The following is a 23,251-nucleotide window of genomic DNA, read 5'->3' as shown; positions in this document are numbered from 1 at the left end:
ACTTCACTTTCACGGTCAAACGACTGAAACGAATTTGATGAAATTCGGTATGAAAAAGCGTGATTCCAAGGTTATTTATACCTAGCAACTGAGCAAAGCCGCGGGCTATAGCTAGCTGATAATATATATCTGTTCACTATAATTAATTTAGTAGTAGACTGATATTTCGATGACTGTTTCTCGTTCCTTGGTGCCGTATGAATATCGATCGTCGTATCTGGGTCATGAAGTTCATTGTTTTTGTATAATGTCTGTTATCGGGCTTAACGCTACTAACGACTTTTTCTTGGTATTAAGGCTTTGTAGGTCTGGGTAGGTACCGAATCCAGGGCAGGACCGTAAGTTTAGGGCGCCCTGGGCTAACACTAATTAGGGGCCCATCTAAGACATATCTGAACGTAGATTTGAATTAAATGAGTTTGATTAATTGCAGGACTCGTATGGCTGCAAACCATACGATCTGTTTAATTTAATAAAGTTATGGATTATTTTTTCATTATTGTCTATTTTTCACTTTGACTTTACTTAGCTGGGACCTCCTTGAATCCACGCGGCCCTGGCCTGAAGCCCAAAAAGCCATATGGTAGATCCGGCCCTGACCGAATCATCAGATATTCTACCGCGAAATAGCAGTACCCAGTATTGTTGTTTTGGTTTGAAGGGTGATGTAGGAATCGTTAATATTTCTTACAGTCCCATTGTCTATGGGCAGTGGTGGCCACTTACCATTATTTTGCATTTGCTCGTCCGGCTAACTACATCATAAAAAACGACTAACTCATTTATAAGTGCCTTTTGTTCACAACGACAACAATCTATGGTAATTCTTTAAAAGTTATAAAATATTTTGTTCTGACTGACTCAACGCATCTTCATTCCAATTTAAGAAATGTTTGTCAAAATTAGGATTTCCAACATCGGACCCGTCACAGTAACTTGGAAATTAAAAAAAAAAAACAATTCAATGAATTTTCAAGCTATAACACACGAACATACGAATGTAAAGAAATTATATAACATTGATCGAAGAATGTGAACAAACACACATTGTTTAATATCGATGTAGTTACGTTTGCGATTGTTTGGAGAGACATACAATTTCACGTTTACAATTAGGATTTTGACGAGTATGTATCGATTATTTTTAAACGATTTCATTATGTCAAAGGGTCAAGCACCTTTGAATAAAACAGTGTCTTTATTAGGCTGTATATAATAAAATCTTTGCCAAACAAATAAAATAAAAATTTTAGCCGTCATCGGAAGCTCTGCGAACTGAAGGTATTTACTATTAAAGAATACCTATAAATAAATAAATATATAGATTATAAATAATATTTAGAAAATATTTTCGACACACGTTCGCTACGCAAGACATGGCATAAGAGAGCGTCATGCAGTTAGCTGTACCGACATACGAATTATACCCAACTATTATAAAAAATAATGTCATTAAATTAATACTGTAAAGAAAATTTTGATCAACCAATCAGCGGTAACTAGCAATTTTCATCTACCAATCAGTGACGCCGTGGAATATCTATAAATTGTTCCTATCGTAGAGATCTTGGCAATGGGAGTTATGACATTTAATTTATGGGTTAAAAGTAAGTTAGAGAGGGATAGAACTCTATGACGTCACTCGTGAAATTTTGTAAACTGATTTACCTTATTTTTAACCGACATTATAATTAAGTTTTTTGTTCCTTGAATACACTGTTATTTAAAAAACGATTTGAATTTGTTTTTGGAACGAAGTTCTTTTACTTAGCTTACGGTAGAGTGAGATACTGAATACATGTTATGCCAGTACCTTATCCTCTCTTTCTTTTTTACACGGTTTTAGTTAAATTTATTTTTGGGATCTTTCAAAACAAACTTCCCGACGTTGAAAGTCAATGGTTAATATAGACTTGATTTTTTTTTATATCATGTAGTAGTGCTGTTGGTCCTACTGGCCTTTACAGCGTCAGCGGACCTTATCTTGATGTTTGAAACTGTATTGTATATCAATTATCCAGAAAATATCTAGCCAGTGCGATTCAGAAAGGTCAAAAATGTAATTAGCGCCATCTATCAACACCGAGTTGTAACGCACGCAATAAACCGCAAGGTTTTACAAAAATCGGTACCAAAAAAAAATGTAACTTTACACGATCTCACTATGATATCTCGTGTCGATCAATCTTGATATTTGCCTCAAAAACATCTTATCTTATCTTTTATCTATCAAGTATCTAATTCTTTGCGTTTTATTTGAAACATCTCGTTTTAAAGACTTAAAAAATAGTTTTAGCGATTTGTTTTCTGGTGTTAACGCAAAGACGTTTATTCAAACGTTATGTTACGTTACGTTGCACTTAGTTCGACCTTGAAACTTCGTATCTCAATCACGACATGTCGAAAATCGATTTACTGCGATACACTTTGCCGATACGTGTATCCTTTATAAGTTACTGGCGACGCGCCCCGGCTTCGCTCGGGTGCAATGCTGAAACTAAATATACTACAGAATGTCTTACAACGTTCACAGTTTTTGAGTCATTAGACAATACAAACCGCCGAAACCCAACCGGAATTTTTAAAGACCTTTTTAACGTGTACAATACTGTAGTACATTATTTTGATCTATCTAGTTTGCAATGTAAGCGCAAAAAATGTGTTTAAGACATTACTGCAGAAACCTCTAAAATCATCAGTGTTTATCTACTATATTGAGCACGTATTATACATATAAACCTTCCTCTTGAATCAATCTATTTATTAAAAAAAAATCGCATCAAAATCCGTTGTGTAATTTTAAAGATCTAAGCATACATAGGGACAGACAGCGGTAAGCGACTTTGTTTTATACTAAGTACTAATAATAATCACAGTCGAGGTCGGATACCATCACGATCGTGTTTAGTTGTGATTTTGAGTTTGTTCCTAAAAAATCTCACTAGTAATCCTTAAGAGGACTCCTAAAAATGCTGACAATAGAAATATATTCCTTTATTAATAAAGTAAATCACATAATCACCCCTTCATGTACTATTGAAATGTAAGTAACATCTCTACAAAGTAAAACAAAGTCGCTTCCCATTTGTATCGCTTGGATCTTTTAAACTACTCAACGCATTTTAATGCGGTTTTCGTCAATAAATAGAGCGATTCAAGGGGAAGGTTTACATGTATAATACATGCATATTATAGTAGAGAAAAGGCGAGAATTTCAACTTTACTTGACGGAAAAAAACCAAGAAATTTTCTTTTTTATTTGTTCTTCAATCTAAAACTATTCAAACTATTACTGTACCCGTGGTTAGGCTAGTCACAAATTTTTAAATGTAATAGATGGATTAGTAAATGGGCCACCTGAAGGTAAGGGGGTAGTGACCACCCGTCGATATTAATACGATAAGAAATATTAATCATTCCTCAAACAATCTACTAAGGTGTTATGTCCCTTGCGCCTGAAATTGCACTGGATTCACCTTTCCAACCGAAACCAAATACTAAGTATTGCTCTTTGGTTTTGGTTGTGGATACCCAGGCGGGCTTATATAAAGGAATGGAATTAACATGTGAATATTATTTAACACGAGACCAACGGTTGTATTTCATTGAACAATTTAGACGAAAGGAAATTTTGGTTTTTATTCATTCGCCAATGGCAATAAGTTATTGATCTGTTCTCGTTTAAACGACAAATTCGACACAAGGGATGTACTGGATCTTGTATTTGGGGCATTGAATTAAGATTTCTAATTCGCTCGTTCGCCTTCTAAATTAAATTTCTAAAAAATACAGAAAATGAAATTTCTAAATTAAAACAATAATTTGTCATGTTTTTTCAAATATTAAAGAACAAATAACAGCTCGAAATATTTTTCATTACTCTTACAGAGTAATGAAAAAAGTAATGAAAATTAAAAGAAAAACTTTGTATTAAATTAAGTGCAATTTAAATTACCTTAAGTTCAAATAGGAACAGAACCATGAAGTTAAAATATATCAGCTACAGTTTGGTTGGCTTTTCAAGCATTAATTCATTCATTCCGAATGAAATGAGCTGAAAGTAGGGCAAAAACGATTGTCACTATAATTTACGTCACAGTATACACAGGCTTGTTGGTTTGGCACAGATTAAAAATATACAAACATGTATGGAATACGTCATTTAATTATTGCTTATAAATTTAACTAAAACTGTTATATTTATTTTATTGCATTAGAATTGTAAATAAAAATCATTTAAGTTTCAAATTAGATTTTAGAAAAATTATCATAATATGAAGATTACTTGGCTGTATAATTGACTTATTATGCTATAAACTGTGACGTTATAATCTGTATCAATCGTTTTCCCTCCAAGCGGGGCTCAAGACAGCCGCATCGTCCGCAGCCACGTGACCTAGTTTTCCCGCTCGATGCGGGCGCACTGCGACGCCCCGATTGGCCGGGCTGCCATTGTCAGGAGGGCTTTTTGTTTTTTTTTTTATTTGAATCTGTTACTTTTGAAACTAATGCCACATTTGTGGTTTGGATTCGGACTAAACGTTTTTAGCGGATTATTTTATGATATAATTAGGGTTATTTTTTTTTTAATTCAAGTCTGTAATGTTAATTTATTTACTACCTTACTTTATTTTAAATAATTTAACAATTTTGAAACTGGAATTAGTGTGTGGAGGAGTCGTAAGATTGTCACGTTGATACATCTAATTCAAGATCTCGTAGCTGCGATAAATGTATTGACGTTTCAGAATGACTTTAATCTAAATCAAGCCTTTATGTCGCTTCATTATTCAAGATTTTTAAATGTATTTATTTATTTAATAATTATTAATGAGGAACAGAGGTACATTGAAATTCAAATATACGATTTTAAATACCTTTTTTACTGGAGACATTCATCAGAATAAAGTCGGTAGTATTTATTAAAATTAATTAATAAAACGAACTCAAATTGTGTATCACATGGAATGAAATGTTATTTAATAATGATGAACAATAATAATAACGAATTTTTGCTTTGCGTAATATTAGACATTATTTTAATTGTACCGAAAGCGTGAGATTTCTTTTTGAAGGCACTAGGGGTAATGGTATTGTTTTATATACACCTGACTTTCGAGATATAGAATGACTTCCCTAGATTTGTTCCAATTCTAAATTTATATTAATTTCTTAAGACGTTATTAAAAAAGAGTTTCTATAAATCTAATATATTAGCTCGCAGAACTGACGGCGTGGAACGAAGATAAAGACAATATTTACTTGGTGGTAGGGCTGTCTGGGTAGGCACCGCCCATTCACCAGATTTTCTTTCGTCAACTAGCAATTCTTAGTATTCTTGTGTTCTGGTTTGAAGGATGAGTCAGTGTAACAGGCAGAGACATCACAACTTAGCTCCCAAGGTTGGTGGCGCATTGATGTAATGAATGAGCGGTGGTAGCCACTTCCCACTCCTACTAGATGGCCCATTGACTATCTATTAAATAAAAAAAAAACAAAATGATTATCCTTTTCAATATTCTTGCAAGACAATTACATCCTTTAGACCTTAAAATTAGATTGTTTATACCATCGTAAAATACAGTTAAGTGTAATTGTCTTCATTCTGCTGTTAAACTAGATTTTTTTTTCACTTGTACCTAACACTTTTTCTTCCATCATGGGTAAATAGGGCAAAGGGCAATGTGTATACAGCCATTGCTTTCGTTTTAGCAAAAATATTTTAGGGAGTGAAGTAGGTATTTTGTAATTTTGACAGATATACATATATTCTAATACAGAGTTTAATACTATAGGAATTGCTAAGTTATTCCTTTGCCAAAATGTTCTGTATAATCTGTCATTAACTAAGAGTGTCGAGTTAAAAATGAAATTCGAAATTCGAATAGCGGCTGTTATCGTATGTTTGACAACTGATAAGCGTTCGTTAGCCTTAAAAATAATTGAATCCATAACGTTTTTAAATTATCAAAACAATTCGACCAGATTTTTTGATAAAATAAAAATTTGTGTCCGATAAAGAGTTGTTTATTTTGATTGTTAACCCGAATTTCATTAATCGTATATAATATTATCTGAAACCGCTACTTCGATCGCTAACCATTCAATTTCCGAAGAAAATATTTGTCATCGTTTCTGTGACGTTTGGGTATTATTATTTCCTACGTTTATATTCATATAGTCCACTGCGTGTCTCCCGCGCCTCCATTTCCGTTTTAAGTTGGTATTCATTTGTTAGGTAGGATGTCCTTGCTTCATACGTCATCAGATTTGGTTTAGTGGTTTGGACGTGACAGCGAAACAAACTAACAGTCAGACAGACAGAGTTACTTTCGCATTTATAATATTGGTAGAGATTGGTTAACGAGGGGAACGTCAGTAAAAATCTTAGTCGACCTCATTTCTTCCGACATCTTCAATAAGCGTCATATTTCCAATTTACACGAAATCTTTATGAATTATACATGAATCACTACGTCCATTAATGAAAACCGTATGACAATCTATTCAGCAGTTTTTGTATCGCGACAGACAGACAGAAGCGATTCATGCGCGTCTTTTGTTTTCTAATATTGCTTAGATTAGATCAGTGATTCCCAAAGTGATCCAGGTGGACCCCCAGGGGTCCACGGGAGACTTGCTGGGGGTCTACCTGGGCGTGAATAAAAAATGGGGTCCATAAGATGTTAATGGGGGTCCACGAAAATTTATCTGCTTTTGATAGTAAAGAGCAAAAATGTAAGCATAGTTTTTATAAGGGCCTACCTACATTGTTTTAAATACCTAACTAAGCAGATAATATTTAAATAAGGCAAGCGACTGTTACTTGTCCAAACTTGCGTATTCGATATTACGTACAATTTCGTGTACAGACTTGCAAAGCGCTATCCGCCCGACAATGCTTAATGCTTGTTCAGACATGAATTTGATCACCACTATAAATACTTTAATTTTTATATATATTTATATATTTTAATATAATTTATATATATTTATTTTAAATTAAATATCCGAATATTTAATTTAAAATAAATATATATAATAATAAATAAATAAATATTTTGTTATTCTTTTAAAGTTATACCTACTTCTTTTTGAATGTGAAAAAATTATAATATTGAATTGTTATGATGCGTGCGCACAGACATGAAAACTACACGATGAAGTTGCTCGCTAAACTGACAGTTAAATGTCAAACCGCTCGAAATAGACAACTTCACATCATCTTATTTTGCAATGTTTAATTTATTACAAATTTAAATAGATAATGTTTAAATTTATGAGTGTAAGATACGTGATAAAAAAAAAGAATTTATAATAATAATTATCCTCTTTTCAGTGTAATATGTTGTTTGCAAGCAGTTAAAACTATTTAATTACGCCGACGAAGTAGAGATTCTCACGTGCGTACATAAGTGCACGCACTTTTTTTGAGTAGTCGTGTCAACTTCACTGTAGTCTATTCCAATCGAAGGAATAAAGATAAACAAAACTTAGATTACGTATTCCACGGGTTTTTCTAGTAGCTCAGCTATATTGTGCACTACTAACTTCTCGATTAATATATCTTTATTTATATTAAGACACTGTTCCACTCAACTACTTATACACACTTAAATTTAACTTGTAAAGTTAAATCAACTTAATCGACGTTCAAAACGCTCTCGACCAATTATATCGCGACAATTCGCTGCCAAATGTTGTTTATTTGGCTTTTGCCCTGTTGTATGTTTTTATGTCTTAAAATTCAGTAGGTCGTGTTTGAATTTCCGTTCTTTAGATCGATCGTAAGCGGTACTGCGCCTGAAATACCGCCTGGACTACATAGAGGTTCAATTTTTTTTAAACGTATATCATACTAGCGACCCGCCCCGGCTTCGCATGGGTGGAATGCTGCCACTAAATATACTACAGAATGTCTCACAACGTTCATAGTTTTTCAGTCGTTAGACAATACAAACCGCTGTCCCTGCGTTTTAGATCTGTAATATCTTCGAAAATATTCATTTAAATTACATGCTTTAAAGGGCCATATTGATCTATATTAAATTCACAATGTATTTAAGGTACTTTATTGGATAAGGATTAATGCTTAAGGAGTATTGCTTAAAATCGCTTCGAAAATAAGCCATTATTTCTCATAAAATGTAAAGGATAAAAAATGGTTGTTGTGGGCTATCCCTAAGAGATAGGTATATACCACCGCGGATTTTTTTGAAGACCTTTTTAGGGTGTACAATACTGTTGTACATTATTTTGATCTAACTCGTAGGGTTCAGCCAGCGTTTGCAATGTAAACAGAAAAAAATTGTTTATTTACGACATCACCTAACAAAGAATTATTATGACACCGATTTGGAATAAAACTACTGAGTAATTAGTGAGTTTCTCTACAGAAACTCAACAGTGACTCTTGTTTTAATGTTGTACAGTATATAAATTAAACTATTGATTTAGGAGACAAAACAGTTCCAACGCTCATTGGTTAAATAAATTATATTCTTGTTTTAAATATGAATTTTAAATTTATCCTTAAATAAATAGTCTAAAATAATATCATCGTTAATAAATTAATAATAAATTAGAAAATAATCATAAGAAAATAAAAGTTAACATTTCTTTAGAAATGCATAAAATCAATAATACCTACCGAATGCTTTGCAACGTGCAAAACATCTTACTCGCTCACACGTATGAATAACAGTGAAATGGATATAATCATGAATCAAAATGGCGTCAACCTTGAAACGAACTGATAACGCAAACCTGAATTATACTGAAAATTTTAACTTTTAGATTTCACTATTTTAACGCGTTTTGATACAATATGAAATAAAAATCGATTTTTTTTTATGTTTAAATATTTATTTAAAAGAAATTCATAAATTAACAATAATATTAGGCTGTATAGTGTAATACATTATTGGAGTATTCACAAAATAAACAAAAAAATAAAATGTCATTAGTTTACAGTTGGAAGCATTTGTACAATACAATATTGACATAATATACTCTAAACTTTTAAATCAACATCAGACAGTAATTGAGTGTTTAAAAAAAATGTTAAGGAACGCTTGTGTGCGCAAGGTTATTATACAATTAGTGTGTTTATGATTGATAGCACACCTTGGGAATGAAACGATCGCCTTCTGGCTATTTCTGTTCAAATTGAATATATATAAATAATAAATATGACAAAAATAAAACTCGCTGAGTATCTTTCTCCGGTTCTTCTCAGGTCAGGGTACTTTCTTTTCCGAACCGGTGGTAGTAATGCTTTGTGTAATGCTTTTGAATAAATGAGTTTGAGTTGCACAAAGGCCTATCGTGGTGGTAGTGGTGGTGGTGGCTTCCATGCTGATATTATATGAATTAAAAAACCTGTAGTGCATTTAGCGGAGCTCGCATCAAATCGCATTACTATGTAAATCTAAGGTTTATTTTTATCCCTTCAAATGATAATTCATCGTATTTAACTGGACTTTAAGTTCACGAGAAGTACAATCGATCATTATTTAAGAAGTACGTTTTTAGAGGGGTTTCGTTAAAAATGTATGAATATAAATCGGTACTAGTTCCATGGAATTAATTGATACGATTCTTATATCAAAGAAAGTCGCTTTCTTTAGGAAGTTGCGTACACTCTCTGTTTTTTTAAAAAGAGAGTCTACATGCAATGCTTACATCATAATATATATCTCCATTGATCGACATATCACTTTTTCTGACATTTCCAATCAGCATAGCCGTGTTGAATACAGAATATTACGATTTTGATTTAATGAATTATACATCGAAGACTATCTTATGAAACATTCCGTCGATTAGTGAAAGACATATAAAATCCGTTAGTTTTCGAGTTCATCGCGTACAGACCCGATAGGAAGATTTAATTTTATAATATGTCACGATATAAATGTAATTTGCGTGTATACTACTGGACTCCTAATGGGCTGGTTTTCGAGGTCATTTTGTGGGTTATGTGTGGTTCAGATTGAACCCGATAGTTTAAATACAGGTAGAACTAACCGGACCGATTTATTTTCATGAGACTCGTATGCTTTTTCTTAAATGTTAAACTCAGGTAATCTTTCAGCTCATTTCATCAAGATATCGTATCAAGCTATATTTCGTTGTCTAGTGCATACAATATTGTTTTGTTGATGGGATTTTGAACGAATGAGTTTAAATCGTCAATAGCGCAATGATTGACGGGCCTGGCGATGCAAAAGTCGCAGGATCGATCCTGACCCCTTGGGCTATAGTCGTCCCCACTCCTAGCACAAGTGATAAGCTTAAAAGAAGGGGTAAATAGGAATATTAGTAATTTCTTACTTAATTTGGGGCATTGCTAGTATTATTTAAAAAATATTTCTGAAGATTATAAAGTTATTTATCCAATTAAAAAAATATTTTTTAATTGGATAAATAATTAATTAAAATAATTAATAATTTTTAATAAATAAATAAATAAATAAATTTTAAAGACATTTTTGAATCGTCAATATTTCAACTCTAATACCGTTTCCGGTTAGCCTCCACGACCATAGCCAGCGAGAAGAAACGACAACAAACAATCAAAGGTGCTATTTTCAAAATAAAAAAAAATACAAAACTGTTATTAACAATAATTATACTTCAATCGGTCCTGTGATGGAATCCAGCGTTTTCCAAACAGTATTATTTTAATGAACAATAGATTCATTGATTAATTTATTAGTCGGTGCAACAGGCGGCTTTGTCGCTGAAGCAGCAATCTCTTTTAGGCATTTTTTGCGCAGTTCTGCTCCTGAACTCTTTCCGGACGTTGCGGATATTCCAACCCAACGAATTGTGAGAGAATACCTGTGTCTGCTCACACACTTGTGAACAGAGTGAAGGAATCGAGCTATGACCTGTGTCTGCACGCGCAATTGTGAACTGTAATAAGGGTATTTAGAGGGTCTCCCTTGAGATTGGCCACTGTAGCTAAAATTGTTTAGGACGCCATTATTGTGTAAATTATCAATTATTTTAACTTAAGATTTAAATTTATTAATAACTAAAGTTAAGTTACTACACTACACAGAATGCCACAGAACGTTAATCTTTACCAAACGGAAATCATTATAATTAAATATATTGACGGATGATAATTAGTATGAATCTGCACTGAGTGCGGTAAGATCTTTGACAAGACATAAAAAAAAAGATTCAGCCATCTTGTTTTCTTCAAAAGTTTCCATTAAATATTTCGCGAATGTTTGTTTCGAGTATTCTGTTTTAGAATATGTCACATATAAGGATTTTGTGCACTGAAATATTAAAAATAGTATCTTTATATAGCGAAGCTGTTATTTTTATTATGTGATAGTTTGTAATACTTTTAAAGTAAAACATCTTTCATCGCGCTTCAGTGACATATGGAAAAACAAAGTGACAAATGAATTATATACCTACACGTAGAGACTTGATGTTGCCCGCAGGTCGTCAATTTCAAGTTATTAGAAAGATCAACAGACAGACAGAGTTACTTTCGCATTTATAATATTATTGGGTTGGCAACTAAGTGATTGCCGATTTCGTGGGTAGGTAGGCTTTACACTTTCTTTTGTTTTCTTAACGTGATCAAAATATCTAACCCACATTATTTTTCGTATTGTTTGGACTTCTACCTTTAATATAGTAAAAAAATTATATCGATTAGTGCTTTAGTTTTGTTTTTATCACAATTAAAAAATGCAAGAACAGGACGTGATTACTTCCGAAAAGGCAAGAACGCACCGCAAGCACAAAATAAGTTATGTGCCTTGAAAGAAAGGCAGTGTCGAAATTATTTTGCCAGATTTCGTTCTGGTGATTTTCCATTGAAAAATGCTCAACGATCTGGCCGTCCAGTCGAAGTCAATGCAACCCATATCAAGGCCATTATATATTCTAGTCGTCTTAGACACACGTGACACTGTAGAGAAGCTCAGTGTATCGCGTAGATGCATCGAAAAAAAATTAAAAATTATGTTTATGTCAAGAAACTCGATTTGAATTTTCTTTCTTATTTGAAATCGGCAATCACTTTGTTGCCAACCGTACAGATTACATTGAGCTGTCAAAGCTCATTTGTCCGTTACGACGGCTAATTTGAGATATGATAATTAATTAGTGTATAGAAAAATGAACACTCTTATATACTTATCGTAGTATATGCGACACAAACGAAGAATACGAAGCAAATGCAGAGGATAGTATTTATTATTATCTTTACTATAACGACCGACATAAGCCTGTCATTCGACCAATGACTTAATTAGCAATAGATTATAAGGGTGGAGGCATTTTCGCACCCCAAACAATACGAGGCACTCGCCCAATGATTGTCGAGTATTGGACTATTAAAATCTTTATTATGGAACAGGGGAGATCGCTATACAAGAAACATCTCAATCAACTTTGTATCTCAACAAGAGTTACTACCGAATTTCTTGCCGGTTTTTCTCATCTACTAGAGGGTAGATTTACGTTTACTGTAATTCTGTAAAATAATCAATATCGTGTTATTTCAGTAGTTCAAGAAGACAAAATAAAATCACGTTTTATTATAATTCTCCAACAAATATATTTTTCAATAACTCGCAATCCTCTGATTGTTTCTCGTGACAGATCTTTTTAAATCTTTTCTCTTTAAATAAAGAAGTATGTATATATATTTGTGCCAGTCTTAATTAATGTGCGAAATAAAATAGTATTAATTAAAGTTTAACAAATTATTAAACAACTAATTATAACAATAATTTTATACCTACATAATAATGTAAAATTAATAGGTTCGATTTTAATTATGACATCCTATGACGTAACACCGTATTGGAGGCTAGGGCTATTCGCTAACAATTGCTTGTAAAAGCCTACTTGTAAAAAGTATATTTTGAACTCGCTAGAACACTCCTTGACCCATATAAGTGTAACTAACAACTAACTTTATAAAGCGCACTATAGCATTCAATGGATTCTAAGACTAAGATTGGTGCACAGATAACATCGCTGTGTTAGCGCAGATAACCTAGTTAGTGTAAAGAGGTAAAGTTTGGTAAATTTTAATATTAATGTTGTCCTATTTCCTATTATCTGTGTTAAAAATATTACGACTTTTTATGCTGAACGAATACGCCAAGGGCCTCATGATAAGCAGTCACGTCTGCTTTTCAACATTCCTTACATAAACAATGCGCTTTGTAAAGTTATACTGGCTCACCTACCCTTCAAAACGGAACTCTTGGCAGTAGAATATACGATGAGGGGTTCGAACCTACCCAGATGGGCTTGCCCAAAGTCCTACCACCAAGTAAAAAATTGTTTAAATAGTATATATTTTTTGTATTGATAGTAATCAGACTTAAAGATTCTCAAATAAAATTAAACTCGATCTATGAGCACATAATAAATATGGCGCCCCAAACAACGTTTAATTTAATTCGCATATGTTTAAATAGCAAAATGCGATAGTCTTATCATTACATAGTATAAAACAAAGTCGATTACCGCTGTCTGTCCTTATGTATGTTTAGATCTTTAAAATTACATAACGGGTTTTAATGCATTTTTTTTAATAGATAGATTGACTCAAGAGGAAGGTTTATATGTATAATACATGCACAATATAATAGAGAAACAATGATTACTAATTACTGATAAGAAACACTAATTTTAAAGGTTTCTAATGTGAGTCGTAAATAAACACTTTTTTTTCGCTTACATTGCAAACGCTGGCTGAACCCTACGAGATAGATCAAAATAATGTACTACAGTATTGTACACCTTAAAACGGTCTTCAAAAACGTCTGCGATGGTATATGTCTATCTCTTAGGGATAACCCACACCGCACCCCTGCGAAGCCGGGGCGGGTCGCTAGTTTATAATATTTTACTACACAAAATAAGTATGCTCGAATTAAACCAATATATATATTATTTTTACGCTCAAAAAGATGATACGCCATCATAACTTGGCTGAATACGATGTTTCACAGTCATAAAAAAAATAAGCCACATTCACAGGCGAGATCCCCTCGAACAAACGCATTTAATAATTTTATTATAACATTATTGATTTGCAAAATTTGAACGAAAATTTCGATATTAAATTATCAATAACATACATCAACATATTTGTCCAAAAGCAAAGATAAATATTTAAAAGATCTGTCAGCCATCTGTCAACATAGAACAGATTAGATAACACACCTGTTCCTATGTTTGTGTCGATATTCGTGACCTCAAAAACATTTTAACCTAACGTTATTCTTTGAACTAAATATTATACTCTCAACTAAACGTCCAGTAAAGACAAATACAAAGGAGGGGTGTCAGGGGGTCGAAGGAATAAAGATAAACAAACACTTGATTACGTATTCCACGCGTTTTTCTAATAGCTCTGTTATGATGTGCACTACAAACAGTTCTTGATTAATATATCTTTATTTATAATACAACAATATTACAATTAACTACTGTTATCCCATTTGGTGGTAGGGCTTTGTGCAAGCCCGTCTGGGTAGGTACCATCCACTCATCATATATTCTACCGCCAAACAACAGTACTCAGTATTGTTGTGTTCCGGTTTGAAGGGTGAATGAGCCAGTGTAACTACAGGCACTAGAGACCTCTTGACCAATGATATGGCGACAGTTCGCTGTCAAATGTTGTTTATTTGGCTTATGTCCTCATGTGGTTGGAATAGACTATATAATAACAAACAATTAAATAAATTAAAAATGTTTGAGAGTGATTAAATGATGAGAATAAAAATGGCTTATGAATTAAAATAATATGTCATAGAAAGAGAAAGACATAAATAGAAAGAGATGAAACGATCGCTTACATGTAAACACTATCAGCACATCACAAATCAAAATCCCTTTATATATAACAATAATTGCTCAAACTGCTGATCCAATCAAGATAAATTATGAATTTAATCAAAATAAGTATACTTTATTCAAGTACGCTTTTACAAGCACTTTTGAATCGTCATTTAACAAACTATTTAAAGTAAAACTACCACCGTTTCGGAATGTAGATTCTACCGAGAAGAACCGGCAAGAAACTCAGTAGTTAGTTAAATACAATTATATATGTATGTCATGTCTCCTGCCTGGAAGTCAACAAGCATTAACTCCGTGCTTTTTTATCATCAATATAATCTTGTATCGAATAATATGCCTTCTTTACCGATGTATTTTTTACAAATGAATTGAATCTATGAAACGTAATAAAAAACATATTATATATAAACATAGTTATAATACGTTATTTAAGTAAATACAGAAACGCGAGATTTACGCTTGCGAATGGTATTTAAAAACGTGAACTGTTAAGCGCAGCTGCGTGTATAATAATATCATATACTAAAACCTTCTTCGAAGTTGTTTTTTCAGGTATTAAAATAAAATGTCTTCTCACTTATCTATACATATAATAAAATTGAAGTGTCTGTTTGTAATAGTAAATGCATATGTATGTATACACGGTACATATACCAAAATAATATATATTTTTTATTTCTGTCTGTCTGTTTGTTCCGGCTAATCTCTGGAACGGCTAGACCGATTTTAACGGGATTCGCTGATGTAATGAGGAGTAACTTAGGCTACTTTTATTTGAAAAATAATAATAAAGTCACGCTGCAATGTCTTAATAATGTCCAGTACCGCGCGCATGCCACCATTCCGTCACGTTGGGTGCCTTAAGATCACAAAAGCTGCCTTATACAGAATTAATAAGTTATAGTAAAATCTGCGAACTGAACAATAATTTTTTTATTAAATCAAACGCGCACGAAGTCGCGGGCACGGCTTGCGAGTACATATACTTTACAGTATAAACTATATTGACAGAAATATAATGTTAAGTTTATCTGTGTATCGATGAAGATATTTCGCTTATGTGTAAAATTTAATAACTCACTTGTCACTTTGGAATCAAATGTTACGTTCCTTGTGCCTGTATATTCACTGGCCATATGTTCACTCACCGACCATTCAAACCGGACCTCAACCGTTAAAATGGGCATGAAATTTTGTGTGCTACAGTTTTATGAATTTCGGAGTTCAGCTCGTACCAAAAGCTGGTAAATTAAATTAATAATAAGTTAAATATTTCCAAAAGCACCCAAGCGATGTGCTACAATTTACCTTAGAGTAATAGTGCAAAAGCCTTCATTAAAAGTATAACAACTCTCATTGCCTCCACTGGTGACAGGAGAGTTCTTATCTCACCCAGGGGACCGGAATTGCGATTCAACGCGGATGCTGCATTCTTGCCAACATTCCACGCGGTCAAGATTTGTACAGTAACCATTTTTAATTATTATTCGTATATAATTAAGGCTTTAATGTTAACAACTCTTATGGAAATATAAATATAGACGAAATAACATACTTTTTCGTCAACGTGCTGTTCATCGAGGAGTTCCTTCATCTGGATTTCGGGGATAGAATTAGGTCTGGCTAACCGTAAATGTATGGAAGTGGTTCCTTTTTTTCACGCAGTGTAAACCTTTAGAAAGGTACTCGGATTATTTGGGATTCCTTCCCACTAAAAGCACTGCGATGGCCGTCCTCGGCACGATTTGGAGAGGCTGCGGGATCGTGTCGATATGACGTATCCGCGGCCTTGCCAGTGGTACTACTTGAACTTAGAAGATTTGACCCAAATAAATTAACAAACAATCCTAATTAAATATAAAAAAGTTGATTTTGTTTTTAGTAGATGATGTTGGCTGTAGTTATCCACTACAAGTAATTATTATTTAATATAATCAGTTTCAATCAGTCATAAGTAAGTCAACTAGTTTACGGCCGCGACTTAGCTCGTGTTTACAGTGTTGGCTTTCAGGTGTTGGACTTTAAAAGTAGCCTAAGACCTTCCTTGGAGTTCAAACTATCTTCATACGATATTTTATTAAATTCGGTTTTGTGGTTAAGCAAAGAGCAACGGACATACAGACAGACAAAGTTACTTTCGCATTTATGATACTCGTATTGGTATAAATAATATTTCCAATTTCTCTAATTTAAGGCAAATATCTTTTCATTGCAACATTATTCGCTTACGTATTATATAAACAGTCTATATAAGCTTAATAAAAATAATTAGCAGCTTTGTTTTCCCTTATTTAGGGGCAAAAAAATAATTTACCTTCTTGCAACATTTCTCGCACGCGTGTGTGCGTCAGCGTATTCTCTTAATTACGTACGGCTTACGCACATATTATATTTTTGCTGAGATTGTTAAATTATTTTTCTTGAGAGTAATCAGAATATTTCAATTATATTAAGCGTTAAACTCACTTATTAATGGTCAAAGAAAGAGGTACAGAAAACGTTTTTGGGCAATGTATATAATAAAATACCGGGAAATATAATCAATTTAACACTTATTAAAAAGTTTATTAAGACTAAATTAATAAATAAATCTTATTTTTTAATAAAAGAATACTTTTTAGAAACAAAACGCCTGGATTTAGGCTCGGGTTCCACCACAGGGCAGTAATTGTAAAAAACAGCATTGTAAATCTGTTTATTTGAAAAGAGCATCTTTCCGTTTCTTCTCTCTGGAAGCTGCTTTCCGAAAAGGTAGTATTTAAATATAGACGATTCAAAAACGTTTAATTGTGAAGTTTACTTGAATAAATTGATTTTGATATTATTTTATTTGATACGGAACAGAAAATACCTCGACCTAATAATGACCAGCGAAAGAAACCGCCCGGTTTTTGACAATTTTTTGCAATAGTTCTCATATTAGGAATCAACAGATAGGATCAAAACTAGAGCCTCGTGGTACGCGAAAGCGATCCTATGACGCCCGCGTAAGAAACGGAGAAGGTACCGTTGGTATCTTAGCGCGTATTATGTACTAGGACGCGTCCTTGGCACCGATTCCCCTATACCCGCCACCCTCCATTTTATATGGGACGAACCAGGCGATCCTCATATTAGTTATAAATGCAAAAGTAACTCTGTCCGTCTGTGTGTCTGTTGCTCTATCGCGGCCAACACACTGAAACGAATTTGATGAAATTTCGTATGAAGCTTAAACTGCAAGGAATGATATTTGTTACACCTAACAGCTGATGACAAAACAATAAAACAAGAGTAAAGTCGCGTCGACAGCTAGTTTGTTACATAACTAGTGCTCCTTCTGAACTGTGTTGTTATGTGCCTGTTGTTACTCAACCTTCAAAACGGAACACAACAATACTAATTATTGTTGTTTGGCGGCAGAATTATGAGTGCGGACCTTTTTTTATGCCGAACACCAACCCTTAAAACAAGCGAACAGGACAGAGTTACTATCGCAAATACACATAATATTAGTAGACTAGCCGTTCCCGCGACATCGTGCGCGATTGAATTTAATAAAAAAGTTCCTGTTACTCCTTATTACATCAGCTATCTGCCAGCGAAAGTACCGTCAAAATCGATCCAGCCGTTACAGAGTTTAACCGGAAAAAACAGACAGACAAACAAATATTGTAAAAAAAATATATTTCGGTATATGTTCCGTGTATACATACGTATGCATTTAGTAAAAAGCGGTTATTTTAATATTACAAACAGACACCCCAATTTTATTATATGTATGGATGAATTCGTTTAACGCGGAAGGGCGCGCTTAAATAGATCTAAAGTCGAAGCCGACAAGCATAAGTATTACAATGAACTATGTAAAGCATTCAAATATTAAAATTACAAACCCATAGTCTCATCTCGAACACGGAGCCACTTTTAATCAGTCGCTCGTAGTTCCGTTGCGTTATGGGAAACGAATATTTAACCCCAATAACTAACACGCTGATATAATAAAGTGGTTCGTCCTATTTTAGAGTAACACTCCTGAACGATTATACCCTGTTCAAGTGAGCTTGATCTTTTTGACAGACGGGCTAGTGATGAGAAACAGAAAATATAACATATATAACAGTCGATGGAATGATGGAATGCGTAATTAAAATTAGAATTCAATTATTTTAACTTATTTTTGTAAAAAGAGTTATACCAGCTAAAGAGACCCCAGCCACTAGCCAAAGATACCCCAATCAAAAGGACCCCCGTTCGTAACAATAACTTAACAATGATCTTTAATAAGGATTTTTGTAATCGATATTTGTAGCAGTAGCTGCCTGTTATTCGCGTCCCTACCGTCCGACCGATGTAAGTTTGTACAAGCGTCTATTATTTTCAGTGTTTCTATTTAAATTTTACTTTAAATCAATAATATATAATAGAAAAAGTCTTAAAATTTTCGGATAGGTAACGTTTGAATCTTTAGGAACTTTTGTATCATATATATTTTTTTTAAATATTTTTACAATTTTTAAAATCATTAAATTAAGAAAATAATATGTTCGTTATTGCAAAGTTATGTCGATCAGAAAAATATACATCTGTCAAAAAGATCAAGCTAACTTGTACAGGGTATGGCGACGATTATCGACGATTTAAAGCGAGGCTGCTTACTTTCAGCGCTTTATTGTAAAGTTTTTAATAAAACACACCAAAGGGTAACTTGGTTTATAGACAAACTGTAATTGTCCGCATGTGGTGGCATGTGTTAGGATATATTTAAGAGATAAAAATAATCTCCTTATCCAGTTTGTAATCTATCTCTGTGCCAAATTTGATCGAGATACGTTCAGTCGTTCTAGTTAAAGGGTTTAACCAACGACACGATTTCCGATGGTGTACAATATTTTGATTAATTTATTATGGTTATGATAAAATTAATTTGGCGTTTACAATTACGCTAATCTCTGCATATTATAAAACAAAGTCGCTTCCCGTCTGTACGCTTCGATCTTAACTACGCAAAGGATTTTAATGCGGTTTTCATCAATGAACAGAGTGATTCAAGAGGAAATTTATATGTACAACACTTCCATGTTGTAGTATCAATTGTCCTAGCCGAGTTTTTTATTTCTTGTTTGTTCTTCAATCTAAAGGTTGTACTTATACCCTTATTGAACCCGTATGAAGTTGGGACGGGTAGCTAGTAATTATATATTTAAATACTAGCCATCACCAAAACAAAATTCATCAAATTCGGTTCCCCGGTTTGGCTGTGAAAACATGACTGACGTATTTATACTAGCACAGATTAAATAGAATAAAACATTAACAGTTCTCGTTCATACTGCCTATGACATTACACGTCATGTCAATCTTTTTGATCAATAACGATTTTGACGTTTCTTTGTTTTTTTTTTTTTTTAATTGTTATAATGACGAAGTATCGTTCAGCTGAGCCTCATTTTTCCTACCATTCGAACGTACTTAGCTACCAGCTAGCACATAAACCGTCACCCCCATTGTACTCCTTCGAGGGTTGAATTAAAAAAGTAGCTGGTGTCTTTCCCCGGAACTCAATCTATATCCAAAGCAATTTTTAATCCAAATCGATTTAGCTGTTTAAGTGTGGAGAGGTAACAGAGTTACTTTCGCATTTATGATATTAATATAGTTTATTTATTCTTTGTAAACTAACAGTAATATCGTTGTTAAATTATGTACACGTACTTTTATAATTTATCAAGGCCTGTTTATTATTGATTTTTTAATCTGTGAAACGTCAACCGAAGGCGCGTTGTCATGTAGCTGGGTAATATTATTTCTATGGCTTGGTGTTAAAGGGACCAATATCTATAACCCGTACTAAAAAATACGTGCTGGACACACAGATGGAATGGAGTTTCTTTCGTTTATATATATATATATATAATAGGTATATTATTTATCAAATAACAGACATAAATAAACAAATTAACAATCTTTGGGAATTATTAGACGACAATGACAAAATGGTTATCTAAAATCTCTTGTGAATTACGACAATAAAAAAACTAAACTAAAAACCGTATGTACAAGAAAGAGACAGAGAATACGAAAAAGAGAGAGGAGCATATCGCTGTTTCTTTAAGTGAAGTTTTCTTCAATGTAAGCCGCGAAAAAGAACTTCGTTCCATAAACATGTTTAAACCTTCAATATGTCAAATTGACATTTATAAAAACGTTTTTAATTGTCCTAACAGATCACCTTGTGATTACACTGGCACGTTACGAGCAGAACATAATTATACTGATAATTGTTTTTTAATAATAAAAAAATACTTTTATGTTTTCCAGTGATTGGTAAAAATAAATATTCCGCTACCGGGTTGAAGTTACCTTCCCTTGGGAAGTTTTCTATAGTCTATTTCAATCGAAGAAGGATTAAAGATATACAAAGCTTAAATTTACGTATTCCACGTGAATAGCTATTAGCTCAGCTATGCTGTGCACTATTAACGGTTCTCGATCAATATATCTTTATTTTTAATACAACACTATTACACATAACTACTTATATCCACTTCAATTTTACTTCCAAAATTCCGATAACAATTTCGTAGACGTTCTAAACGCCTTTTTTTTGCAAATTCATATTGAACATCATAGATTATACAAGCTCTCGAACATATCACGTCAATTCGCTGTCAAATGTTGTTTGTTTGCCTTTAGTCTTCCTGTGGTTGGAATAAAGTATAGCTTCAACCTTTTTTATCTAGTTTGTCAAAAGGATTAACTGCTAAATAATCCAATGTTCATAGATATTAGGGGTTGTAATAAATATTAATAATCCCTTACATCACACCGATACGCCACCAACCTCGGGAAGTAAGATTCTTTGTCTTGTGCCTGTTGTTACACTGGCTCACTCTTCAAACCGGAACACAACAATAGTAAGTTTGTTGACTAAGTAGAACAACTACGATTACTAGATATAGTATTGTACTATGATTATATGTTTTATCTACCAATTTACATATACTAATGCAATCTCCCCTCGTAACACACTCGTGCGCTTTATTAAACGGAAATTCAAATTTCCTTCTCTAATAATTCAATCAAATTTTCTACAACAGATTAAAAAATAATCATTTTGACAGTTTTTTTGACATTGACAGAAATTATTTTATGCATATGGCGACTTGATATACTTAAATATTATTAATTAGACTAGAGGAAGCGGAAGGTCAAGGGACCTCTATAGCCTACAGTTTCGCAATGCAGCTTGACCTCGTGACCTTTTACTTGCATGCGCTAAAAATCAAAGTGAAATCAACTTTATTCTTCGTAGTATAACGCTCTATTTCGCTTAACACAATTCTTAAAAACAATTACCTTCATTCAAATTTCGACTTAAAAACTTCGTGTCAAGATTTATTTTTCACTGTAGCACCATTAAAATTTGCAATTAATTCTGTTCTTTATGCCATAAAAATAAGGCGCATTTTGCTTTGTAGGGCGTCATAGCGCAATGCCGTAGTGACGTCACACTGCGTAAGTTAAAATAGGTCAGTGGGTAACCAAGTTAACTTGACCCCAGAGTTTATATACACGTGTACATTTAAGAGTTTTTCTTAAAATGGGCGTTCGCTCATTATTTTAATTCTTTATAGACAACTGTTCCATTTAATAAAATCGATTGTATACATAGTTTATTCTTTTAACGTTTTTCGACGAAGATTTTTGATTGTTTTCTTTTATTACTTTTGAATAATTATATTCTATTGTTTATTTTTAAATTAATGTTCGATATTTAAATTTGAATACACTAAGCTCTCATTTAATATGTATTTATAAACGAATGGTTTAAGGTTATTTTTTGTTTTATAAATAATGAATTCTAAAACTACGTAATTACTCAGTTCGTTTTTAGTTTCAGTAGCCTTTTTTATTTAATACTGGATTATATATTTTCTTGCCAGATACAAAAACATTTATTTGAAAATAGTGATTTACTATTACTTTTCTAAAACGATACCTTACGTTAGCGGCGTAAAGGCCTCATTTAGGACATTCAAGGTCTTGGACCTCATTTTTTATTTGATGTAAAATTATAATCTTTTTAAAAATTAGGTAATGCAGATTTTGAAGGAGATAAATATCAAATTCAAATATCGAATGGGAAATTAATAAAACTTTCACGGCACTTTAGCAGCGATCAGACTACTATATAATTAGATTTTTTATTCAAATAATTATTTTGTTTCAGGATCGAAGTGGACTAGACAATATGAGATCACTAGAGCATTATCTAACGGATATTATGAGGGCAGATACCTCTGACCATTTGAAAGGTAAGTTATTTTTTTAAATTCCAAATTTGAAACACTCTCCGTAATCAAAATTAGTGTCGCAATTTAATTAGAACTTCTCACTGTTTATAGTCGCC

At 33.0% G+C, this 23,251-nt stretch overlaps 1 protein-coding gene across 1 annotated transcript in view; it reads left to right on the top strand.

Annotated features, from left to right (window-relative positions):
- Positions 1-23,251, top strand: part of Orb2 (orb2) — an 86,934-nt gene that overhangs the window by 6,991 nt on the left and 56,692 nt on the right. Inside the window, exon 2 of the mRNA XM_064220178.1 lies at positions 23,072-23,156. Coding sequence (XP_064076248.1) covers positions 23,072-23,156 — 85 coding nt within the window. The remainder of the gene's footprint in view (positions 1-23,071; positions 23,157-23,251) is intronic.

Source organism: Vanessa tameamea, chromosome 31, assembly GCF_037043105.1.
Source record: "Vanessa tameamea isolate UH-Manoa-2023 chromosome 31, ilVanTame1 primary haplotype, whole genome shotgun sequence".
Lineage (NCBI taxonomy): Eukaryota > Metazoa > Arthropoda > Insecta > Lepidoptera > Nymphalidae > Vanessa > Vanessa tameamea.
Note: the sequence above shows the minus strand (reverse complement) of the source record. Positions and strands in the feature narration are given on the sequence as shown.